This window comes from Lates calcarifer, linkage group LG12 (assembly GCF_001640805.2).
Source record: "Lates calcarifer isolate ASB-BC8 linkage group LG12, TLL_Latcal_v3, whole genome shotgun sequence".
Lineage (NCBI taxonomy): Eukaryota > Metazoa > Chordata > Actinopteri > Centropomidae > Lates > Lates calcarifer.
Window position 1 is genome coordinate 18,860,915 of NC_066844.1, and position 26,037 is coordinate 18,886,951.

General features: G+C 41.0%; 1 protein-coding gene across 1 annotated transcript in view; it reads right to left on the reverse strand.

The window, feature by feature from the left end:
* Window positions 1–2,648: 2,648 nt before the first annotated feature.
* LOC108884055 (arf-GAP with coiled-coil, ANK repeat and PH domain-containing protein 3) overlaps window positions 2,649–26,037 on the reverse strand; it is a 56,335-nt gene continuing 32,946 nt past the window's right edge. Inside the window, exons 4-25 of the mRNA XM_018677703.2 lie at window positions 25,808–25,927; window positions 25,207–25,260; window positions 21,089–21,147; window positions 20,389–20,572; window positions 20,090–20,134; window positions 19,793–19,888; window positions 19,210–19,284; window positions 17,792–17,803; window positions 12,041–12,153; window positions 11,629–11,680; window positions 10,416–10,516; window positions 10,170–10,281; window positions 9,791–10,023; window positions 8,915–8,984; window positions 8,648–8,742; window positions 8,199–8,419; window positions 7,958–8,050; window positions 7,618–7,710; window positions 7,040–7,263; window positions 6,727–6,836; window positions 6,167–6,277; window positions 2,649–5,616 (exon numbers count right to left, since the gene is read on the reverse strand). Coding sequence (XP_018533219.1) covers window positions 5,469–5,616; window positions 6,167–6,277; window positions 6,727–6,836; window positions 7,040–7,263; window positions 7,618–7,710; window positions 7,958–8,050; window positions 8,199–8,419; window positions 8,648–8,742; window positions 8,915–8,984; window positions 9,791–10,023; window positions 10,170–10,281; window positions 10,416–10,516; window positions 11,629–11,680; window positions 12,041–12,153; window positions 17,792–17,803; window positions 19,210–19,284; window positions 19,793–19,888; window positions 20,090–20,134; window positions 20,389–20,572; window positions 21,089–21,147; window positions 25,207–25,260; window positions 25,808–25,927 — 2,421 coding nt within the window. The 3' untranslated portion in view covers window positions 2,649–5,468. The remainder of the gene's footprint in view (window positions 5,617–6,166; window positions 6,278–6,726; window positions 6,837–7,039; window positions 7,264–7,617; window positions 7,711–7,957; window positions 8,051–8,198; window positions 8,420–8,647; window positions 8,743–8,914; window positions 8,985–9,790; window positions 10,024–10,169; window positions 10,282–10,415; window positions 10,517–11,628; window positions 11,681–12,040; window positions 12,154–17,791; window positions 17,804–19,209; window positions 19,285–19,792; window positions 19,889–20,089; window positions 20,135–20,388; window positions 20,573–21,088; window positions 21,148–25,206; window positions 25,261–25,807; window positions 25,928–26,037) is intronic.

Genomic DNA, 26,037 nt, shown 5'->3' on the forward strand with positions numbered 1-26,037 from the left:
AAATAATATATACTCAAAATATCTAAATGAAAAAAATCTTTATAATCACAACACCCGTACTTGCATTTGTAAATCAAAACACGACGGACACACTACAAAGCCGTCTGTGTCTGGTCCAAGGATTTTCTGCAGCTTCTTTTCAACCAGTTTCAGTGACTTCTTAAAAGTGTTTATTGTTGTTACATAAAGTTTCTTGCTGATATCCAAAGTTTAAAAGAAAACATAAACTGGCATACACAAAAACATTCCATCAGACCTTTATTTTATTTCTGCAAAACAGTTAAAAATCATTTCCTCAGAAATTTGCAGTTAAGAAAATGGAATTATTCAGAACAATAAAAGGGGCACTTCATTGATTTTAGGTTACTCATCACAGAGAGTATGAATAAGCCAATGGAAACATTTGTGCAATGTTTTCACTCTTGTGGAAGCTTTCCTGTGCCTAAGAAAATATCTCAGGTGATGTAATTTGCCCTGCAGGGAGGATCTCACTGAATACAGTATTGTGTTACATATAAAATCCAGACAAATGTGGATGCTTGATCCATAATAGTTCTGAAGACTCCTCTTTTAAATACTGTATGTCTCTTGTGAGTCCTTCACCTTCATGGAAGTGCAATACTAAATTGTTGCAGTGCCCCTTTTGAAAACAACATGGTATGTCCACAGATCCTCTGACATGCTAGGACTGTTAATACATTGCCATTACAAAAACTGGTGTCAGGCCAACTGAACTAACACCTGTGCAAAAGAACTGTTTGAGCCATATAAGATTTTGACAGAACCAAGGCCAACCTGTTATCTTGACCTGCTTGACCAAATATATTTACAAAAGTTGAAAACAATTAACATAACTTTAGTGCCTGCAAGGTTTTGACCATTTGCTTACACCTGCAGCACTCATTCCGCATCATCAAATGTCTCTTTAAGGGCATGTACAGCCTCCCTTTTGATTCCAAGGTCACTGAAGAAGATGAAGTGGTGGTCAGCGATGGCCACTATGGCTTCTTGCAGCGGCTGAACTGCAAGCTCCTTCTCCTCAGCTTCTCGGGCTGGAGAGACGCGAGGAGAGAAAACTCGCGAAAGACATCAACACAGGAGACGTGATCTGGAACAGGGGACAGTAACCAATCTGCTGTTTGTTTGGTTTTTTGCTTGACTTTAAAATCAGTGAGCGACACAACAAACCCTTTTCAATGACATAAAATGCAGGAAATAAGCAAGAAAATACTGCAATCTCCAGTAACCCACATTTTACTGTTCAGGAAGAAGGAATAGAGCAGATAAACCTCTGCTTTATGCACCCACGAAAGAGCATAGCCCCCCAAAGCACTGCCTAAAGATAGAGTGAAGCTCCTCGGCCTAGCTGGGTGGTACACAGACACCAATTCCTTCAGGATATGAGTGACTCATTCTTCTATAAAAGCTTCTTTGTTTACTCAAGTTAATCCTCTGTGGACACCAGATACTTAAGCTGTGTTTTATGCACATCTTTTTTTTAAAGGATTACCCTCCTTGATGGGAGTCCTGGTGCATCTGCAGAACAGAAAATTAGCAACTTATGGGGAACGAGTGGTGAGCATCCTGGTATCTTTTTTTCCTCACGCACTCAAGTCATTACCAAGTGATACCTGGATTCATGTGCTTAGTATTCTTATTCTCATTTTATAAACTGAACTTCAACATACTTACCCATTCTCAGTGAAGGAGTTCCCACTGGATGTTTGAATATTTTTTGAATAAATTACATATTTCCAAATGTATGTGAATACTGCATTATAGCCGAGTCTTATGACATCTTAGGACAGAATACCTCTCCCCAAGAGACAAATAAGATTCACAACATCAAGACAACTCCAAATATTTTCCCAGAGAGAGACAGAGTGCGTGTGCCTACGACAGAAAGGGCGACAGATCGAGACATGCTAAAGATCACCCGCAACCACCAGAGCAGAGAAAATCACAGTATCACACTAGTCCCCCTCAGTAAGACAGCCCAGGAGGCTTCACTCACTCTATCCTTGGGTTTAACTCTCCTGCTGCCCGTGGCAACCCCTGTGGTAACAGAAGCAATGATATGTCAGTCAGTGTTTATTTCCTCAGGTGGACAGGTGTTGTTCGCATTTAGTGTAGGGTGAAGAATTAAGGCATTTCTGGCATATGAGAACAATATTTTTTCAGTGATGATGCAACAATGCGCATCAACATTTCACACACTGGAGACACTGAATTATTCAAGGCACAGTATTGCTGCTACGGGCTAGAAACTGGAAGCACTATTTTAATACCCATAGAGATCCTTAAACACTTTAAATAGTGTGCTGGCAGTCAGGAGGTGTCCATGTGTGCACCTCAGTTGTATTTGTTGTCATTTTATTGCTTTGAATAAGCCAAGTGTTACCCAAAAGTTATAGACCAAAAGACACACCAGACCAAACTGTGAACAATAGTATTCTCTCAACATCTGGCAATATTACAATATAGTTAGATGGCTAGAAATGAAAACTATTTCCATTTTATGAATTAGTCATTTAGAGGATCAATTTTATGTAAAACATTTTAACATATATTGCTGCAACGTTGAGAGAATGTTATAGATAAGAGATGAGACGGGAAACAGAAATGAGAGCAACAAGCAGGAAGCAGGGTTAGTTCATCAAGAGTTTCTCAGTTTTATTGTATGCATTTTGTTTTCTTTCCCCCCCTCAGTGCTTCTAAAGACAAGGAAGAAGTATTCCAAAGATATCCAAATGTCAGTGAACAGAAGAACACCTCCAAGTAATACAGAACTATGTTCTGCCTGACAGGTTTTTTTTTCTTTTGTCTTGGAAGAGAATAAAAAGACAAACATAAAACAGATCAGACAGTCAGGATCTGTGATTGAATGCTGAGAGGCAGGCAGTCGGCTTGGAGTTAAAATACACAAGTGTACTATTTACAGCATGTTTGCTTTGAACAGCACCTTTAACCACTCCTATGTCAATACACACAATGGACACAACATTTAATACTTCCACTATGGGGTGGGGCCCTTAACAGTTTGGTCACAGTAGCTTCACATCACCCCCTCCCTAGACTGGTTCTACTTGCAGTACATCGAACTATTGCAGAATATTACCGGTCGTATTGAAATCTCTCAGGGTCAGTCACATTTCTGTAACCTCTTTTGAACATGTGAGTACACCAACAGTGTTTCTACCACTCTGTCACTTCACAAAGCATGGTAAGACTATGCTGTATCTACTCTGAACAGTTTCAGTTATTTAAAAAAGAAAACGGTGATATCATACAACAATGTCAGACACTTTCCCTTTAAAAAGTCTTTGGCAGAGGAAAATAAAACCACAACATTACAACAAAATTACTCCTACTGAAAAAAATAAACAGGAAGGAGGAAGTCACCACAGATTTGGTCCATGGATGGAAGGATGGCACAGAAGTGCAAAAAGGAAGAAAACGTCTGACACCAGAGGGGTCACGGTGGTACATGCGCTTATTCCACAGGACTGCACTGCACGATGTGATCAAACCATAATAAGATTATTTCATCATGCTCATAATGCAAATGATGTTGAACTTCTCCCCCCAAAAAAGAATTCTGGCAAAGCATGCAGAGGACACTGTCAGCGTTTGACCAGTGAGGGAAGCCAGAAATATACAACCTTTGACCCCACCAATGTGTAAACTGTTCTGAAGAAATGTGCTCCATAATCTCACCACAGATACTAATTTACAACAAAACTGAGCTATGGTTATACACCCATGAGTCTGTAAATAGCAGTGAACAGAGGAACTGTTTGAGGATGAAGATGTAAATCCAGTTTTATACGCTCCCTCACTGCAGTGCTAACTGCTCTGGTTTGTCTCCACATCACCTTTACACACCTTTAGTTATCATCCTCACTTGTAACCAACAAATGACTGCAGTTAATTTATAAAATGATACACTGTAACTACAATTTCTACGGTTAAGCCAGTAAAATCTCTTTCGGTGGTTTGTTTAAATGCCAAATAACTGCACCGATAGCAATCTAAGGCCATTCTAAAGCGAAAATGAAAGCAAACTGTCTTTTACGAGTAGTATTACATGACATAATCTAAAGACTTCCTGTCATAAATTCCAAGTAATGCTTTCAGATTAAAATGACAATCATTAACAGAAATGCAGGTGAAAACTGCACCCAAGAATGCATTGCACTGGTCCTCTGGGGAGACAAAACATAAATAAAAGAAAAAAAGACAATAGATAGATATACAATAACTTGAGCGGACAAGAACAATTTAAAAAATAAAAAAATAAAAGTCACGCTGACTGAATGAAAATAGAAATTATAATACTGTAGATGGGAAAAGTGCACAGTTTCTTTCTTTTTTTCCTTTACATAACGTATGATAATATCATATTATTTAACTCTGTCTCTCAGTATTCTTTGACTCATGCGCTCATTTATTCTCCTGTTCACTCACTCACTCACTCATCATGTCACAAAGTATCTTAGAAAGCGAGTGAGGGTCGCCCCCCCCCACCATCCACCCCCCACCCCCACACAAGCCCTTCAGTATTTTTGTCACAGTTTTACATTAAATTTCCCTTCCTGACCCCTCTTTATACACAGTAAACTACCCTGCCCACCTCTACTGCAGCTTGTCAGTTACTCTTTTTTCTTTAAGTAATGGAACAAATACCATTTTTTTTCACCTCATGCCACAGCACATAGTTAAAAGATTACCCATATATCTTCTGAATACGTATATTTACATCTCCGATTAAGAAGCGATGGGTAAGTTGGATGTCACATGGATGGTTTGGATAGATAGTGTATGGGGGTTAATGCAGCAAAATTCTTCAGAGGTAAGAGCTGTTAGGCAATAGTACCCCCACACCCTCACACAAGAGGTTACACCACATTATGATAATAGGATAACCTTGTTAGCAAAACACCAAAAAGTCATTTTTTTACTGTGTGTGTGTGTGATGTAGCTGGCATAGCATAGCATGGGTGGTGCTGAGTAATGGCAAGCAGAAATGTAGTGGTGATCCTAGAAATGGGTGGTGGTGGCTAGTATTGTCAGTAGAGTTAAAAAGGTCCATCAGGGGTCTCCCTATGACACAACGCACCCCCCTACAATAAGCAAGTGGTACTGTCCTCTCTTCTCAGATGGCCCCAGAGAAGTTTCCCATAAGCCTAGATCTATGTGAGTAACAGACTTGAGATCAGTGTCTAGGGGCAACTTTGTCTACACAATTATGTTCGGTTATGAATATATATATATATATATATATATATATATATATATATATATATATATATATATATATATATATATATATTCCTTCTGACTGGGAACCTAACATTATATATATATATATATATATATATATATATATATAGAGAGAGAGAGAGAGAGAGAGAGAGAGTATGTATATATGTATAGAGCACAAGCTATGCTCCTGGACACAGGAGTGACTAGCATTCGTCTATGGTGAGGCAGATGAATTCCTGGATGCACTTCCTATACTGCTGCTCAGTGGGGCTGCTGCTGGGGTATTGACCTGGTTGACCAAGCGGAGCCTCAGCCTCTCGCATCTCCTCGTTCATCCGCGCCAGACGCAATCTGTCGATGACAAGAAGGGGACAGAAGAGAAGGGAAGGACAAACATAAAAATGAGAAGATAAAAGAGAGGGAGGCAGGTGAGAAAAAGAGAGAAATGTGTATATATATATATATATATATATATATATATTATAGGGAGGGATGGAAGAAGAGAGTAAAAGGTCATCATCATCATCAGCTTTTAAAATAAAATAATAACAAAAATTAAATCCTATTAAGCAACATTTAGATAAAGAAAAAAATAATCTTGACTCAAGGTGAGCTATAAACTTTTTTCTGGAAACTTTAACTATCTCATGAGAGACTAAATGAAATTCAACAGTCTCCAAACAGTAAATAGATTAATTACAGTAAGTCCACTGCAGAAAATGTGATGGCATTTGTGGCAGGCTGTTGCTCGTGTATGGAAAGAATTAGCTAACACTCAGTTTTTCCATTTGATTTCAGTTCTCACACATAAACATTGCGCAATTTATGAGTGTTAACCGAGAATTTGTTTATACATGTTACAGCAACACTCTCAGGTCTATGAGGAATTGGGGTTATTTACAGGGTGACGATGTCTGCATTGGCGGCCTGGACAGCAATACTTAAGGGGTCGTGACCCTGCTCATCCACCTCCGTCTGTGATGCTCCTCTCTTCAGAAACAGACACACCTGACTGTACAAAACAAAAAGTAGAGACAGAAAAGAAAGAGATTAATACACTGGTTGCCAACACCAAAAATGGGAAAGATACAGTGTATTTGGAGAATAAAAGCACATGGAATAAATAGCAGGAGGAGCAGATCAACTGGTAAACTGATGGATTTGCCATTCATTTTTTTCTATGCAATGATTCATGATGTGAGACATCAAGTCAAAACTGTACAAGAATGTAGGACAAAGATTATAGCCTCTGAAAATGAAAAGAAAACTGTCTGTTAGAAGTTTCAGAAGAAAATGTTTATCTCACGCAATCCCAAAGAAATACTGGAAATGTGAGGGAATCCTCGTCCCATGTGGTGAGTCACTGAACTGAGCTCGTGTGAGCCAGACCATGGATAAGGATTCACAGGGAAAGCAAATGCGTCTTAACCTGTCCCTTCTGTTGATGTTGGCATCTCTTACCCAGTTCGCCCCAGATAGGTGGCATGGTGCAGGGGGCCTCTGCCCCTCATGTCCCTCTGGTTCACGTCGGCTCCGTTCTGTAGCAGGAACTCACAAGCTATCAGAGAGCCCTAGCAGAGAGACAGAGAGAGTTAGTTATTTTAGTTTATTTGTCCAAGGTTAGGTTGTTTAGCATTACTGAGACTGGTTTTTATTCCCTCTTTATTAAGTTTTGACTCAAACAGATAAGCTTTCCCTGCCTCAAGTTCAGGGAATGTGAGTCAACAACAACAACAGAAATGGCAATAAAATCAAAAACCGAACAGTTTCTCACCCCGATCACGGCCTGTATGAGTGGCGTTTTCCCCTCCTCCTCCTCACTTGCCGCATGCACGTCAGCGCCGTGTGCCAGCGCCTCGGCCATGAGCGGCAGGTTGTGCAGGCGCGAGGACCGGTGGAGGAGCGCCCCGGGGTGCAGTTCCCTCTGATCCTCGGGGTCCGAGGACATCTCCTGCTCGATCTCCACCTCACCGCTGGATGACTCCTCAGACTCCTCCTCTGAGGGTCGGTCAGGAAACAGGACGACAACAATGATGGAAAAAAAAGGAAAGGTGTAAATGGAAAATTTTAAAACCCTCTTAACGAATGTGGCATGGTTTCATTTGAGGGATAATACCAGTGTTCTTTAAGTTTGTCTAGGTCTTTATGCAATTTCGATTCATACTAACAGTTTATTACAATCAACCAGAGAACATTTCAGACTCGTTTGACTTTGATCTTTATTGATGAATGCACTTCTTCCAGGTATAAATGGGTTACTGAGTAACTCATATTGGTGCCAGTATTCTCCTCTACTATAAAAAACTTTATATTCTCGGCAACATGATTATACTCTTGTGTAAACACACATACCTTCTTCTGTGACACTATCCACCACCGAGCCAAAAACCAGGATGTCAGTGCTGCCGTCTGTACTTCCTCCCAGGCCGCTGTCGCTGCTAAGACCTGCGGGGCCAAGCATCGCCAAGCCACGGACACGTTAATCATTACACGGCGCACACTGTACTGCTCACACACATGCACACAACATCACCAGCAGTGACTGCGCAAGAAATAGAAAACATGTCAGAAATTGCAATAAGATCTTCAATTTATGAATTATTGCATCCCAGTAAGAAGCTCTTACCCAAATCTTTACTGAAAATCTGAAATAGACTCACAAGGGATGTGTGTAGATGTGTGTTGGACTTACTGCGAGGACCAGAGCCGGTGTCGAAGTAGGAAAATAGTGAGTCCAGCTCATCTGGACAGAATAGGGAGTCCCGGCGAAACTTTGCTGCCGCTGCTGCAGAAGGACAAAAAATCACAAGCTTTCAGTCTAGGCTACACATATATTTACTGTATGGACATCCCACTGCTCTTGATTTCATGAGCCTCGAGGTAAGGTTTATTACTACAGATGGCATGAAACCCAATGAGGTCAATGCACTGACCTGCTGAGAGGTTTGCAGGCGAGGCGCTGCCTGGCTCGTAGCGGTGGTATTTCCTTCGGGCCTTGTTGGGGGCCCGAACAGAGCTGTTGTGTCGCTGGCACTTCTTCACTGTCCAGGGTCGGGACTTCCTTTCGCCCTCCACCAGTGACTCACTGCCACTCATTTTCTTCAGAAAGCGTTTCTCCACATACTTGGACTTGATCCAAGCTTCTTTCTCTTGCCTGGAGGGAGACGATCACAAACTGATAATTGGATGTAGTCTAGCTTGAGTAGTGCAGTAAGGTGGTAAACTCAGACAACCAGGTGTGAGTCAGTGAAGAGACTTCTTTTAATCTAACTGTCTTCAGACTTCCATGAATGCACCATGTCCCAAGGTATCTAATAATGAGATATACAGTCAAGTTTTTTTTCTCTCTCCACATGCTCGTCTTTTTGAGTAAAAGACTGACCTTGAACTGGACGGTCCAGGTTTTTTTGCTCCTAGTTCCTCACAGCTTCCCTCATAAATGTGGTTAATCACAGTGTTTCCCAGTTCACACATCAGCTACATGTGAAAGAAGAAAGAAAGAGGAAAAGAGAAGAGACAGAGACAGAAACGGAAAAGGTTCAAATCCTTTCAGCAATGCACTGAAGGGAATTATATATGCAACTGTCATGGGAAAAATATCACAGCACAGACAGAAAAAGCTGTGGGCAAATGTGTCGGAGAGATGCACCTTGAGTAACTCCGGCTCCCACGAGTCTAACGTCAGTGAACGCACTTTAGAGCAATGGACGCCTAAACTCCTACAAAGAAACAAGAAGAAGAGAGAAAAGATTATATAAAGCAAGGGAAGGGTGTGAAGTTTACATCTTATTACAAGCAGATTTTTACTTTCGCCTCTTTTATTACAACTACCTGAGGTGAGAGACATCAGAAATTATTGTCAGACTTTTCTGTTTTCTCAACACCCTAGAGACTCTGATCTCTATCTCTAGAGCTGAGCTATTACTTAAACACCCATGCCACTGACTTTAAATCCAGTTTGGACTCCTGCAGATTATTGCTTTTATTTTTTTATATATCAGTGTAATAAACCTATATTTTCATCACATCTTTATGATTCCGGTTCAAAATAGGTGTGATGATTTCTTTGGTACTTGATAATGTAATGGAAAGCGGTGTCTGACTACCACCAGCATATCTGCAACATCACCGGTGAATGAGAAGTGACGCTCTAACGTAGATAGTTCTGCTGTATAAATAAAATAAAGCAGAAACAGGGTATGTGACCCTTCAGCATGACGTGACATGAGCAAAGAGGAAGCTCAGTGTGAGGATTTCCCCTCTGTAAAGGTCAAGACTAGATTTTATTACCATATATAGCCACCTCTAAAACATGGAAATGCTTTTGATGTTGTTGTTGTGTTAAAAACCTTGTTTAGATAAGAGCTGGTTCATTTCCTGGAATGCTTTGCTGTTAATAGTTATTTTGCACAGACGAAACCAGTTTGTAAGTTAAACAATTTGCCTACATATTGTTAATCAGCTTACCTGCTGTTGTCCCCCCATCCTCTCTAAACAAACTCTCTCTTAATGTTAGCGCAGTTACCTGTGGATCCCCGAGCACTCGATGCAGAGCAGCACTCCCAGGTTGATGGAGGCCCAGCACGGAGCTGTCTGGCCGCAGTCGCAGCACAGCTCGTTGCCTGGCAGGCTCTGTACCCTCTGGAGGAGGCTCTCGCCCCCTCCCCTCACTCCCCTATCAGCCCTCTCCCCTCTCTCTCTGGGCTCGCTGGCAGAGTCGATGCTGCTGGTGGAGGGCGAGGCCGTCCGGTCCAAGCGCTGCAGAAACACGGGGAGAGGGGGGCAAGTAAGAAACAGACACTCTGTAGCTTCCAAGGACCAGTTTGTAATGAAAAGAAATCACAGTGTGTGTCACAGTATTGTCTAACTTTTTCCTGTATGCACACACAGGTGCATGTTCATACCTCAATGTAGTAATTGTCGCTGATGTCTTTGTACGCAGAGGCAATGCTTGCCTGGACCGCCTGGATCCAAGCTTGCCGCAGCTTCTCAGACTCAGCCTGCAGCATACAGCTCCTAGAGGATTACAGAGGCCAGATTCAATGTCATAACCGTTCTGATGTTATTAATCTACATGTAATTGAGCTCTCTAGATCATTCAGAATTAAACAGTGATGTAAAAGGAAATCTGAAAAGGTTCTCTTTCTTACTTGGTGGGTGAAACCACCTCAAAGCAGAACCTCCTCTCATTGTCTTCACACGGTTTGACCGAGCACAGCCTCAGATCCTCCACCACCACTGTCAAGGAATCCTGTCATTGACAGAGAGGAGTGTCAAAACAATGTTGACCTATTAACTGCTAAGTTACACCAAACAGGTTACTCTCCTTGCAGCTGGCACGGAAAGACATGTCAGCGCATACCTACCTTTCTTAAAGACTAATATGCAAATAATCAGCCACACGGTTGATTTAGCAACTCTCCTTTGTTTTCTTTGTTTTGTTTCTTGATCTCGTTTACCTGTCTGTTAACCTCATGCATATCATGTCCGCATTGCTCATCAGTAAATAGAAACACTAAAACATCATCTTTATAGTTCATTTGGTAGATCTGGCAGCACATTAGTTGTTAGTTAATTGTTGTTTTCTGCGAGTTATCAGTGCCAGCGGTGATTGTTGCTGTTGGAGCAATACATCTTGTGAGGACACACCCACTAAAAGCAGAGAGACTAAATACAGAAAGAAGCCTGTGAGTGGCTTTAGTTGACCTATTTTATTGGTTAAGACCTTTGTAGCCTATTTTGTAAATTGTAAGATTTTGGGTAAATTAAGACTCTGTTTTTTTGGGGGGGGAAATCTACCCTTACATAGATACCTCTAAACTGTCAAACACTGCTTGACTATAGTTTAATTTCAGTGATGAAAAATCCTTGCAAGACCAGAATTACCACCTTATGGTTATATGCCTATGCCAAAACAAAGCAGTCCATTTGCAGTTAATTACCGTGCAAATTCTTGAGTTATGGCCAAAACCATGTTTTGTATGCTCAAAGTGACCTTTATCTTTGGCTGTCAAAACCTAATCAGTTCATCTTTGAGTCCAAGTGAATGTTTGTATCAAATGTGAAGGAAGTCCCTTCAAGCATTCCTGACATATCACATCAGTGAGGCCAAAAAATGCTTTTGACCACAAAAAAATCAAATCAGTTTGTCCTCGAGTCCAAGTCAATGTTTTTACCAAAATTTGAGGAAATTCTATCAAAGCGTTACAGAGGTGTCACAAGAATGGGACGGACAGACAGACAACCCGAAATTGCAATTCCTCCGTGTCAGCTGTAGCTGGAGGCCTGATGTCTTGAAGGTTGTCTGTCTGTGAAAACTATTTATTTAATCTTGTTTACTTAATTTACAAATTCAAACTGTACCTTGAGTTTCTTTTGGTAGACCAGCTGGCTGTTTTGTATAGAAAACCACCGCCTGTAGGGAGGAGAAAGTATGAAATCACTTTCTGTAAGAGAGACATAATCAATCAAATGTCTGCATAGTGCAATCTGCTCTGCTAGGGTCTAACTGTGGGAATAAAGCAAAGACCAATAGAGAGCATTACATTCTCCCCTTGAAAACCAAACTTTGTCCAGGACTTTGTCATTTGGGCTCTGAGAAATAGGTGTAAGCTTTGAATATAATTTAATTAAAATTTAACAAACCAAGCTTTTTCCTAACAATATGTGTCTTTTGATTGTTACCACACTATTTTAACTGTTTGCATGCCTTCTAGTTATTTCATGAGCTTTAATTAGATTTCATTATGCTCTCTTCTTGTCACTTCTCTTTTACCTGTTCCAGGTCTTGAAAGCGTTGCTGGCTCTCTTGAAGAGGTAGCCCTCCATGACCACACCATTGGGTGCATCCACATTGAATTCCAACTTGGGGTCATCATAGGAAAAGTCCTGTAGGGAGAACACAAAGGCACATAAATGATATGGCCTGGCTTCTTCTCCACTGTGTAACCTCATTTTCAGTGAGGGCCCAAGGGGAAAGGCCACATTTCCATGATTTGGTTGGTTCCTGTGGATGTCGTACGTCGTCCACCGCAGCCAGTTTCTTGGCGGCTCAGACATGAACAGCCTTAACTAATCAACTGCATAAAGACCAGGCCAGGTGATGCTGCGGAGTGGTAAAAGTCCAGAGATAGGGCCTTATCGGCACCAGATACAGTAGCTGTACTGACACAATGCGTCTGCTGAACTACTCCTCTTTACCTTTATACCTTTTCTTTCTGAAATGTGTCTGTGTATCCCTCCACAAACATCAATCTGTTTCCCTTTTACACTGGCCACCTGTTCATGAGTTTACTTTTGAAGATCACATCAAATCTGTGCCTCTCTACCTGTCAGCTGAAACCATCTCTATTTTCTTATCAGCTTTGTCCACAGAGAGTTGGATTTTTTAAAGACAGGTATTTAAAGCCAGACGCCACCTGCTCAATGAGGAGAATAACACATAAACATAATGATTTAAATGAGAGTCAAGGCTGAGGTTAGGTTTCATTATTGTTAAGGAGGCCTTTGGTTTGGGGTGTGAGATGATACTGGACATATGGCTAAGCTGCTCACATAGGCAGACACACACACACACACACACACACACACACACACACACACACACACAGGCCCATGCTGTATCTCTTCTCTTGAAAAGATCATTGAATAATTCTATGTGTTCTCCCTCAGAAAACCCCACTGACTGTGTAATTGCACGCTGATGTCATCATATACTTTCAGTACCCTTTTAACTTTGCTAAAAGTACAGAGGCCTTTTCATTGATCGTCCCAGATGCCACAACAGTCACAAACAGCATTTTCATATTCAACGTTACTAGAAATTTAAACTCAAATTGATCTATTTTTCTTCCAGCTTCGTGTAGATCAGTGTAAACAGCTATGATTCAGAGACAGCCCATAGTAGCATGTGGTACCTTGAGAAAAGTAGTAAATTGCCATATTGGTCATAAGCAATATCCTGTGTGTAATCATTACAGGTTTGTGTGATGTGATGCAAAAAACATGGTGGGATGTGAGACAACAGTCTGTCTCCTGGCTGGCTGCCGACACATTTAAAGCTCGAGGTGTTTCCAGTAGATGCAAAAGCAGCGTTTACATACAAGCTGCCCTATACATTTTGAAACAGGCCTCTGCAGAGAAAACTTTACTTTCTAAACTCCATCTTTACAAACTGATTAAAAAGAGCAACATCTACATATATGGACACACAGCACATAATTCTTGTATTTGAACTCTTGTACTGCATTTATCTCAAATGTAAAATACATATTATGTGAGTGGGACCAGTGAGATCATGAAAACTGACTGTAGGCTAAAGGAACAGAAACAAAACAAAACCGTTTCTCACCAGTGTAAAGTCCAGTCTGCCAAATATCTTCATCTTTACCACACTGGAATCCAACAGCATTTCGAGTTCAATGTTAACAAAATAAATAAGAATAAATAAATATACTGATGCGCTAATGCATTACAGCAACTCTAATAGCCAACAGGTTATTAACTTGAAGGTGCGGAGGAAACACACGCGCGTCCCACGCGAGTGCATATGAGACTGTCAGCCAACAGCAGCAGCACGCTCGTGCCGTTCCTTTACTCTCTCCACGCCACCTGCCGACCGCGTGGACCTGGCGCGAGCGGCTCATTATCATACAGCTGTACGCGGAGTCCTCGTGCCCTGCTGACCCCGTCGCGGCTGCCGGAGATCAAACATTTCATTTTTACAGGGGAGAGGCCGTACCGGCCGTGCCGTGCCCCCTCCTCTCCTCGCCCCACATCGCGATTTAGGGCTCCCCTCTAACCCCCGCGGCTATTCTCAAACCCGGGGGTTTCATCCACAGTTTTTTTTTTTTTTTTTGGAGGAGTCAGCTTTCCATCTGTCTGCGGCTTTGAGCACTATTCCTGCTTAATCAAGCTGACATTATTGCTCCCCAAACACCAGCTCAGAGCCCCCTCTTCCCACCTTAAATCAGCCAGGACGGTGGAAGAATGCAGCGCACAAGTGTCCAAGGCCTTAATGAAACCTAGGATTTAAAAGATACATGTATATTGCAAAATTTAGAATTGTAAAACATGTCAAACACATCTGGGAGGCTTATCAGACATATTGATTGGTATGGACTAGTTTTTGAAGTAGCCTAAATCCACTGATTTGCATATACTGGTGTTATACTGGTGGTATCCCAGTTCTAGTGAAACACATAAAAATGGTTCTGTTAAATCCCCTGAGCTAATTTAAAGTGATAAAATGCATTCTGTATATACGCATTTTGTTATAAAAATGCTTACTCGGCCATTTGCCACAGTTCTCTTACAATGGTTTCCCAGTTTTCTCCATGTTTTTGTCTCTCCCTCTCTGTTTACCTCCCTCCGACTTGAAAAGTTTTGCAGCCAAAAGCTGTAACAATGGAGGAGCAGAGAGCTGAGGCAACAATCCCCCGGGGAGCCTGCAATGAAGTCCCGCACACATAAAACACTGCTGTTGGGAGAATAGAGAGAGGAGACAGGGGGGAGTGTGTGATCTGTGGTGCGAGACAGGGGCGACAAAGATGGGGAGTGGGTGGAGGAGCAGCCAAGGCAACAACAGTGAAAGTCGAGGTGAGGTGAGAAGGACGAGAAGTGAAAGACTGAAAGTGATCTAGATTAATTGTCTGCCAGGAGATGGCATGATTAAAATAATGTTTCACCAGCTGACAAGATCATTGTTTTGGTTTCATGTCCACAGGTATGTCAGGAATTGATGTTGACGAAAATGTTTGCATTTTCTTCACTGGCACACATGTTTTCATCTGCCTTGATCCATCTATTTTTATATTTTTTATAACAAGAGATCCTCACACCAGTTTTAAAAGATGAAAACATCAACATACAGACGCTCATATTTTCTAATTTCTCTTTTGTGGTATCCTCCTTTCACTGCGAAGTAACTTGTCCAAATCAACATCAAATTTATCCTGAACTACTTTCATAATGAAGCCATCTTATTCTCCTCCGAATATGATTCCTGCAGTAACTTAATGGCCTATTAATAAAGAATGTAAACCATGTATAATTCACAAACTCTGTGGTCTCATGGCTTCACTTCCTGCACCACTACATCTGAATATGAAGGGAGTCTGAAAAAAGAAGTGGGTGTTCGCGGGAGAAAATCTGAAACAGCTCATGGCAACATCTTCTCCTGAATCTCTTGATGCTGTCTGACCTTTTCTGTCTCTACCTCTCTACAGCCTTTTTTTTTTTGTTTTCACAAATGCAGTTGCTAAGGAGACAGAAGCAGGAGAATATCATTCTATCGAAACTTGAAGCAGCTTTCACATTTTCTGGTACACTACCACCAACTGACTCTGATAATCGTAGAGGCATCTGATCACCAGCTACAACTTTCGGCAGAAAAATGCCTGGTGTTTTGTCTGTGTTTTTGTAGTATCACACCACAGAGACTATATTTAAGCAAAAAATATTAAAATGTCATGCTGTGCATTAAGAAATGCTGTGAAAGAAACTAAAGTGATTGTATGGGAAATAGTTTTTGACTCATAATAACAAATAGCACTGTTACATTAAGATCAAACAGATCACAAAAAAATCGATGATTGGTAAAAGCGTCTTCTCATTGGCCCCATTCTGCTCAATATGGAAAACCTACATATTGACAGTGGAGCAGGGATAAAGAGATTTAATTCTTTAAATCGGGCATTTGTTCTGTAAAGTGTGAGGTATAATTCAGAAATGACTGCAGACACGCCCTCTCTCTTCTTCTATAGTGTTATTCTCTTTCATAGTCCATGCCTGGATCTTTAACTTCTCTCCTTTTTTTTAATCTGTCTTCCTCTCTCTTTATTCATCCCCCACTCTTTCTTTTCTTGCTCTGCCACTTCACATTCAACCCCCCGCTGTGTGCACTGTAATGCCGTCTGTTGACTTCAGGCTGGAGCTGGCGGTGGACGGAGAAACGAAAATGGGCTGAGGCTGGCATCATGCGCAGTCACATCTGTCAAGTCTCCAGCGAGACGCTGATCTCTGCCAGAGCTGAGACCTGATGTGACGTGTGTGATGTATCAATTAGTCAACTTAAGTGAGGCTGACAAACTGTGGAGTGAAGGGGGTATGAAAAAGGGTGACGAAATAAAACATTCTGATGTGTTTCTTGCATAGTTAAGAATAGTCTGGCATATAGAAAGAAAGGAAGCAATAATAAAACAGACCTACTACATTTTAAAGTATTAAGAAGATCTATAACTCAATTTAACAAAGAACAAAACTAGATAATAATGGAAAATACTGCCTGAACACAAAAAAGACATAATAGCTGCTATTTTTAAGCTTTCACTTTGACAATTATATCTTCTTAACTGGCTTGCTGACATGTTGACAAATCCTCTGGGTTAAATTTTTAGATGAAACAAATGGGAGCAGCACAAAATAGCAGGAGAATATTTGGGAGAGCAGCATTCTTCAAAGAGAGAGAGAGAGAAAGAGAGAGAGAAATGGGCAGAGGAGAGGGAGGGTGATAGGCTTTGTGTGCGTGTGCGCTATATGGCAAATAAAGCGTGGGGCTGCCTCCATGCATGTGCTCGTGCGAGAGATGGGGAAAAACAGAAAAAAAAGAAGAGAGAGAAGTAAACATCAAATGAGAGACAAAAATAAGCTCACAGGGTTTATACAATAGGAGCAGATTAGATGAGTTTAACAAGAAGGGTGGAAAAAGGTGTCAAGTATCAGAGGGATGGAGGGAAAATCAAGGTCATGACACACAAGTGAGACAAAGATACAAAGTGAGCTACACAATAGAAAAAAATGTCTCACCAAAAACACCTGACCACTCTGCACAAACTGGTTAATGTCTGCCCGCCCACACAAAGCAGAGCTGAGGGCACGCAGACACACACAGGAGTTTACTGAAAGCCATGTTAACTGCACAACAAGAAGCTGAATTTAACTGAAAAATGTTCTCTCTGTTGTGTCCTATGATGCTGGCTGACAGACTCTGACATACAGACCTCTTGCATGAGTACATTTTTACAAAGATTTAGGTCTGCACTACAATTTCAAACAGCGCATTGATTTCCTGCCACAAGAATCCACATGTGGTTGGGGCCGTAAAACTGCTCTCCATACATCAGTCACCCAATCTGTTCTAAATTGCTAAATAACAAATCCACACAGAGAGACACAGACTGGGACCCTGGCATCTGCTGGTCCACGTTTAGAAAGTTACCACTATATATGCAATTTGGGGCCGTAAACAGGAGCGTTCAGACCCAGAGATGTTGGCATTCAGAAATCCCACACTAACACCAATACAGTGCAGGTAAAAACATGGAGCAGAAGTCATAAATCCCTCTGGCTTTTTTCACCTGAACCATCACTCAATCCAATACTCCACCGACCTTTTCTAACATCTTCTGACACACTATAAAAACACTGTGATGTTATGGCATTTTGCACGGTAGAACAGTTCCATTTTGAACCAGGAGGTTAGCCCTGATAAATAGGTGCAGTAAGCAAAGAAAAAACATAAACTCACCTGCATCAGAGTCTGGAGGTGACAGAATGTGGTCAGGCAAGGGCACAGGGAAGAAAAGGAGAGAAATGTATTACTAAAATGACATCACTGCATGCATCTCGCTAAATTAAACTAAATATGTGATAATGAGACATATCATGTAATACACTCATAATCAATGTCAGTGCCTTGAAGGTCTTTATACATTGGTGGTAATTAGCTCGCTAGTTAAGAGGGCTCCTGAAACACAAGGAAACAGTTGTTTTTTCAGTCTAATTAAAAGGATGAGGAAGGGTTGCTGAAAGGCCATCAGGTCAGGCATAACGCCATGCGATGTGTCTGGCAGCTAAATTCATGAGAAGCACTGGCCAAGTCAGGCAGAAAAAACACCTATGTTTTTGGCATCTCTTCAGGTAACAGATGGATGGTTTTTGTGCATCTGTGCACAATGGTTTGAAAAAATTGTTTCCTTCAGCTGAGTGACCCACAGAATAAATATACCCCACTCTCTTTGTGGGAGCCACTCTCCCACTTTAAACTCTTAATTTGAGCCTGAAGGGAAACAAAACTGCAACTCAACACTCACAAACTTGTCCTAATTATTTCTGTGGCTTGCAGAATTAAAAAAACAAAGGAATAAGATGACAACGAGTCAGGGAACAGATGATGTAAAAATAATTCAAAGCTTCCGTGGGAAGCTGTTTTTCAAATGAGGCATTTGATGTTAGCTTGAGATTAGTTATTGTGGTGAAACACATTTTACATTCCAGACAGCCAGATAAATACCTCCCTCTAACCCCTGTGTTTTTAACTGAGAGACGTCTTAGTGAATTAGGAGGAACCCGTCATGCTAAGTGAGAATGAAAAATGGTGATTGTTTGGAGGAGAGAGAAAAATCTAGTTTCACTACCTTTGAGGAAACCTATCTAAGTTTCTACTACTCTACTCTACTACTCTACTACTCTTGAACTTCAAATTCAAAGATGGTAAACATGATATACATAAAAAAATCTTAAAATGAAAATAGAGCAGACTCGATTGCATCTGGGAAAAAAAAAGCTCAAAACATTCTTGTCTTCACAAACCGATAACTGCTTATTTTAGTTTGTAATGGTATTCAACAGAATTGCCTCCATGAAAAAAAAAAGTTTTGCCACATGAGTCAAGTTTTTAAAAACACAGTAACATTATTGTATTATTGAATAATTTAAGTACGTAAGGGGACATTTCTCAGTATTTTGTGGTCTGTTTTCTTAACTTCCATATTGACAGTAAAGCATTGTTTTGATCTAACTATGCAGGAAATGAAAAGCCCCAGTGTGTGCAGGTGACATGAGAGGAAAAGGGGAAGCTGCACTAGTTTCCACTGAACAGACGGAGCAGACGCATGACAAAAAGACAGATAGGGCAGGAAGATAAGAGTTGTCTTGTTGTCTCACTCTCTGCTGGATGAGGGCATGCTTGTGCTCCATCTCTCGCTTCTCCATGGCTGAGTCGATGACCAGCTGATCCAGCTGCACAGAACAGGGGACAGCAGAGTCGATGAGACAGGTACATGAAACTGTGAGTCGGCTTAAAAGACAAAAACACACTGATATGTCCGCTCGTCCTCGTCTGCCCATGTTTTGTGTATGAGACGTGTTGACATTTTCTTTCCTAGCTTACTGTAATAAGCAACATAACATGTTTTAACTGGCATTAATTGAATGTATACTTGTACTATTGTACTTGTGAAGCCTAAATAAAAAAAGTCAAATAATCTACATTTCCTGTAAAGAGTCCGACATCAGGTTGTGGCTCCAAACAGTAACAAGCACAAGAGCACAATAGTTTGATTATCCAGTGCATGTATTATTTGCCAAAAGAGCAGCTGTGCATAAGGGGAGCTGAGGAAATACAGTAATAGCAGTAGTAGTACAGCAAAACTAGTGTGTGTGAATATGTGTCTGTGTACATGTGCTGTATTTCCTTGTGTGAGTGTGTGTGGCACTCAGTGTGTTTTTGGGTTTGTTTTCGTCTCACCTGTGCAGCCAGTTTTTTCATGTAGGGGTCAATCTCATCTAAGATGTTAAAGCCTTGTTGGAACAGAGTGTACTGAGCTCGCATGAAGGACAACATCTGCAGCAGACACAGGGAGAGAGTAAGGACTGTAATACAACTGTGTTCACTTCAAATCATATATGCCACAGGGATATATATGCAGTGACAAAGCCCAAAATAATAATATATATACACACACACACACACACACACACACACACAGAACATATATATTAAATATATTATTAAATTACTGATGTCAATGTCTGGGTTACTCACTGCATCCAGAATTTCAAACTTCTTCTTAGCCTGTAGAACATTAATCTGACAAAAACAAACAGGAAAAGATAAATGTAGATTCCATTAATGGTAGGTATTTGAAAATAAATAAATAAAATCAGTTTCAAGTGCTGCCTCCTCTATGTTCAAGAGTATCAAAGGTGTATTGGTTCAGCGGCTGTGAGTGTCAGTGCCACCTACTGGACAACTCTGGTAATACAGTTGGATTTTGTGCCTGTATACAGTATGTAAATGTGTGTGTGTGTGTGTGTGTGTGTGTGTGTGTGTGTGTTTTTCACCTGTAGCACATAGTCTAGTGCCAGGTGCCTGAAGGCTTTGCGACTGAGGATGAGGGCCTGCGTGGCCTCCTCTGCCTCATGGACCTTGTTCCTGGGCGCCTGGGCGTTCTTCACCTGGGCCAGCTCCATGTCCTCGCGCACCCGGTCAAACTGCTTCTTGGTGTCTTTGAATTTACGCACATCCCTGGTGGAAGAGCGGAGAGATGGAGACAAAGAGCCAGTTTATAATCCATGTACGTTTATGGTGATTATAAGAGTGCGTAGGTCTCTCAGTTTGAAATGAAAAGTTTTGGGCTTTGCCACTGCATGAGCCACAATATCACTGGTTATTTTCTGTAAGTGGTTAGAAAATCAAACCAACCAGGAGACTTATTTTTGAAAACTAACAACAAATCATGAATATTACTTTTCTAAATGTAGAGGTTGGCCATGAGTAAAACTACAGAGATCAGCTGTTTGGATGTGATGTAGAGGTTTAATATCCCACTCAAGTACATGTTGATGAGTCACCTGTCTAAGGATTAAAAAAACATTAACTAGTTCCTAGTTCACTAGTTCCCATAAGACCTGATTAGTCTAAGATGTCCATTTTCATTATTGCATCAGTCTTAAAAAGATTGTTTACACACTTGAACATGTGTTACACCTCTCTTTTTAGCAGCACTTAATTAACTATTATTAACCGTGATGAGGCACTCACTCTTTAATGAAGGTGTGAAGCTGCTGCTTGATCGACCTCTGAGCCTGGTCGAACAAAATCTGTGGGCAGAGAAGGTGAGAGAGTTGAAAATATGAACACATTATATGAGCAGTGCACAGCAGTTAAAGAATTGGATGTAGCTCTAATGATGGATTAAATCCTTGAGTCTGTAGTTGCGACACCTCACCACAGGATGGCAATATGAAGCCTTTATACATCATCAGTGTAACAGTTTCTGCCACAGGCACAGGAGGGGGAGATGTAAGAGAGATGAGGACAAACACACATGTGCACACACTCAGCTGCTGCCTCAACAGATTTCTAGCCTCACAGAATCCCAGATTTTGCTTCCTGTTAACTGTGGGATTCCCACTCTTCCTCCTCCTTCTTCCTCTTCCTCTCACTCTGCAGTGCTTCAACCCTACTCTTCCCTACATATGTATGTATTTTCCATCAGTTTCTTGTAACTGGAGAGCACAGCAGCTCCTCTCCATCTAGACATAGAATTTATTGTTCCACTTCCGATCACACTCTATAAAGGAAAGTATTCTTAAGATTTAGATTGTGATTGTCTGACAACCAAACAATGTATACAACAATCACTGTCGGTAGCCTGTGGATTAAACTCTATATAGCAATCCCCAGTTAATAAACATACACATACACATTGAGGATTACAGGCTTATCTGTTTGTGTTTGTGTGTGTGTGTGTGTGTGTGTGGTGTGTGTGGTGTGTGTGTGTGTGTGTGTGTGTGAGCCTCCATCCATATGATGTTCCTGCAGTGCCAGACTGGTTCTTGCTTTAGGTGGGCTTTCATAAGTTTCCACAGATATAGTCTGTACTCACTGTGGGACCATAAAACACTTGTCCTGCTACTCCCCACTGACTGCAGAGCTTTAAAATGTCCTTTTAAAGTGGTGGCAATGAAGTGGTCAATTAGGTGTCAGAAACGTTATTCTCATTCTAAGACGGCAATAGTTGAAATGCACCCATTCACAACTCATGAAGCCCTGTGCTGGTAGTAGAGATCCAATTTTTCTCAATCTCATCTCGAATACTTACGTCAGCATCTGACAAAAATATAACACTGTATCTTATGGGTTAACGCTGTCATTGATAATGCCATTGCCACTGATAACACTGTATCTTATGGGTTTGTAAATTCGGAATAATTTCCAAATACTTTCATAGGAAGTTTAGAAGAACATGCAGAACATGTAATCTCCACACAGAGAAGCCCTGGGCTCGACCCAGGGCTCGAACCCAGAAGCTTTTTGCTGTGAGGCGAGAGTGCTGACCACTGCACCACCATGCCACCCTAAAAGAAAATAATCTATACCAAATTACATATAAATTATTAAGAAATAATGATGAAATAACAGTTGGTTATACAGTATTTAATTGTGCCAAATGAGTCACAGGACTGTTGACAATTTGTGCTGTTCAAAGTGAAGCTTTGGTACTTTCCAGGGTGGTGTAACCTATCTGCCAGTTTCACAGAACAGACTTAAATCCAAGAAGGGATTTTTTTTATTTATTTTTTTTAATCAGTTCCATCAAATAGACACTGTACCCACATGTGCACTAATCCAAATGTTCCACCCAAACCTGCTCTGGATTATGGTTTTCTGAGCATTACCTAACTTACAGTATGTCAACACTCAACTTCCAAGCACCCTTGTCCACATAGAGTCTAAGATCCTCAATGTCTGTTACTGTAAATATCAAACTATTCTGTATCTATTCTACAGAACTTCCCTGTAGTTGCATGACAGGGAAATTTCTTCCCCTGTAGTTGCACTACAGGAGAACTTTTTTTATTCTCTTTTTTTCCCTCACAAAAATCTATTCAAACCCATTTCAATATAATTCTGACTCGTGGTTGGATTATGTGTGAAAGTAAACACATTTTTCTATCATGTGATTTAGTAGGAGATTCTCTTTCCCATTTGAATGCCCTCTTTTGTATCTGACGAGAGCTGAGAAGGTGCAGAAATAGGCATCAGTGGGTGGTCGAACAAAGACAGATTTCCTTTCACTATGTCTTTCCCTCCCCTCCCTTCTCCATCCCTCCATTCATACTGTCTCTGCCAGACAAGCTATTAGTGTAATTCCTGGGTGTTGGAGTGGAGGAGTGGGACGCCTGTGCGGTGATGGGTAAGTGAGGGAGCAGGGAGCAGGAGAGGAGGGGGACACGGAAGATAGATGGAAGAGTCGATGGAAGGGCAGAGGAAAATAAACAGGTGGTGACAAAACAAGAAAACAAGACAGAAACTTGCGAACTTGCCACCAAAAACCATACTGTCTGTGTGATAAGGCTGAAAGCTAACATAACAGAAATTTTACAAACATGTCAGTGCATGAAATGGATAGAGGGGGAAAGTCAACAATAGAGAGGAGAAGATTGTACTGGATTGATGCAGCTGATGGATCCTATCTAGAGTGCAGTGCTTTGATTTGATTTACGAAGCTCAGGGTTAAACAGGCTTGACCCCGGTGGAGTGAAACGGAGTCAGTGAAGAGGGGACATGAATGACAAATATAGGAAAAGAACATGACAGATTAAAGAGGAGGAATGGAGCGATAAGGAGGATCAACTTTTTATTAACTTATTTTTTTGATCATAGTTGATGTTGCAGCTCTGTTTATCTGACGGGCAGGTTTTCAACTTAGCAAACGGAGATTAAATGTCCTTCAACTACCTAAGTCAAGTTCATTTCAAGTCTTTGATGAAAAAAAATCTAACTTCAAAAGGATTCACAGAACAGGAAGCTTCCACCCAAGGTTTAGACACAGTGTGAGCAATAATTTAGTACACTGATAGGGAGTGAGGGTGGGGAATCAGAATTAATGAAACAATTCAGTGCAATTGTAAAAGCAAAAAGGGGAAGGGAGAGGTCAGAGTACAACACAGAGGTGGAAAGAGGAAGATAAAAGTACAGCACAACAATCTACATGACAGCAACAACATAAGACAGTCGAGCAGAGAAATAGGACACAGTCATACTTTTTTTTTTTTTTTTTTGCTACATTTGCAGCATGAGTCTATGGATTACAATGTCAATCAGTCCACTTTATTGGTCCAGACTTAGATATCTTAACTACTATAAAATGGATTAGAGATACAATTCAGGATTACTCTCGTTCAAACTAAATATATTCAGTTTACAGAGATATACAATAAAACAGAGAAAAGGAGAAATTATTGGAGAGGCTGAAAACGACAGTTGTTTTTTGGCATTTTTGCTTGAAAAATGACTGAAACGATTAACAGACTTTCAAAATAGTTGCCTATTATCTATCTCATAATAATCAATGCAGCTCTATATTTAACTCAAAACACTGCTGTGAATAAGTTCAACCTCACAGTGCCGCTGGTGTTGAAGACTCTTGTTGAATATTCATAAGAGAAAATGAAGTATCCTGATCAGCGTGCCTGTTGGTCAGCTTTAATATCAGAGGGTCAATAGGAAGTATCGAGCTGTTATCTTGCAATATAATTTGAAATATCCCCACCTGCCTGTTTATTTTTGAGAAGCTTTTAAGAAATAAATAGAAATCCTAGTTTCACCTCTTTTGCTGATTTTGTCTAAACACACATACAGTCATAAAGTATCTGATACATGTATCTGTTAGATGTAATTTCATGATTTAAATGTAGATTTGTCTTTGAGCTCAGCATCTCAGCAGATTCACAGAGTGGGAAATTTCTTAATCACACTTAGTCATGAGGAAAAATCACTCTGGAGTCATGTGAATAAAACCTGTGAGTGTTGTGTGTGTGTGTGTGTGTGTGTGTGTGTGTGTGCGGATGTTTGTGCCTTATAGCTGCCGTGTACACATCTGGCGAAGCATGTGGTTTAAATCAGACACACGCATGTGCACTGGCCAGCGTGGACAGATTCACCATCACAGAGTGAGGTCACAGTTAAAATCTGTGTGTACGTGTGTGTGTGTGTGTGTGTGTGTGTGTGTGTGTGTTTTGTAGCCATGGGCCCAGGAGGGACTGGATGCCTGAAAGACGTTAACATGCCAAAAAGGATCTGGGCGTGTCCGAACACCACCTCGACCTCTCGCCTGCAGCTAAAACCAGAGTGTGTGCGTAAAACTGTCTTACCATGTGGTAGTTGACGATCTCCTGAAGGCTTTCCCCACACTTTTCAAGACATTCCTGCAAAGTTGACAATACACACACACACACACACAGTGTGAGCACACAGGTCTCTATTTGAACATAAGCCTCCTTTTTTACTTACAAAGATTTTTTTTTTTAAAATGGTCCCAATACCGTTAACCATATTTTTTAAAATTTAAAGACTCAATAGTCATTGACTATGACACAATTATGCCTCCACTGCTGCATTCAAAAGCTACCAGGGTGACACCCATACCGACAGGAAATCTAGTCCAAATGTTTTCCTAAAAGAAAACCATAAAGCAGGTTTCAGATCTCTCTGCTTCCAGCCATGTCAACTACCAGCGTAAACATCTCTTGTCTGCATGCGGTCACATGTCTCGTGTTTAAAACAGCTGGATGACTCTGTGTCTGGACAATACTGTTTATACTGCTTCACTGTAATTATTCATGTGAGAAATCGCTGGAATGCACTAGCAAAGATAGATGAACAGTCAGTTGTTGAGAAGATGACCCCCTAGACATTCCTCGGGGGATGCACACATTCGAGCTCCAGTTCTGAAGTTCCTTCACCGCCACTCACCGATATCATCTCCTCTTTCTTGCACTGCTGGGACAGGTCCTTGATGCCGTTGACGAAGAGCTTGTTGGCGCTGACGTAGGCCCTGCCAGCCTCGATCATCCCGCTGCACAGCTTCACCAGCTAGCGAGGGGAGGAGAGAAACACAAAAATCATCACTTTAAACGTCCAACAGGAACAGGTCTATTTAAAGAGTCACATGCTTCACACAGTGTGATGCGAGAATATTAATA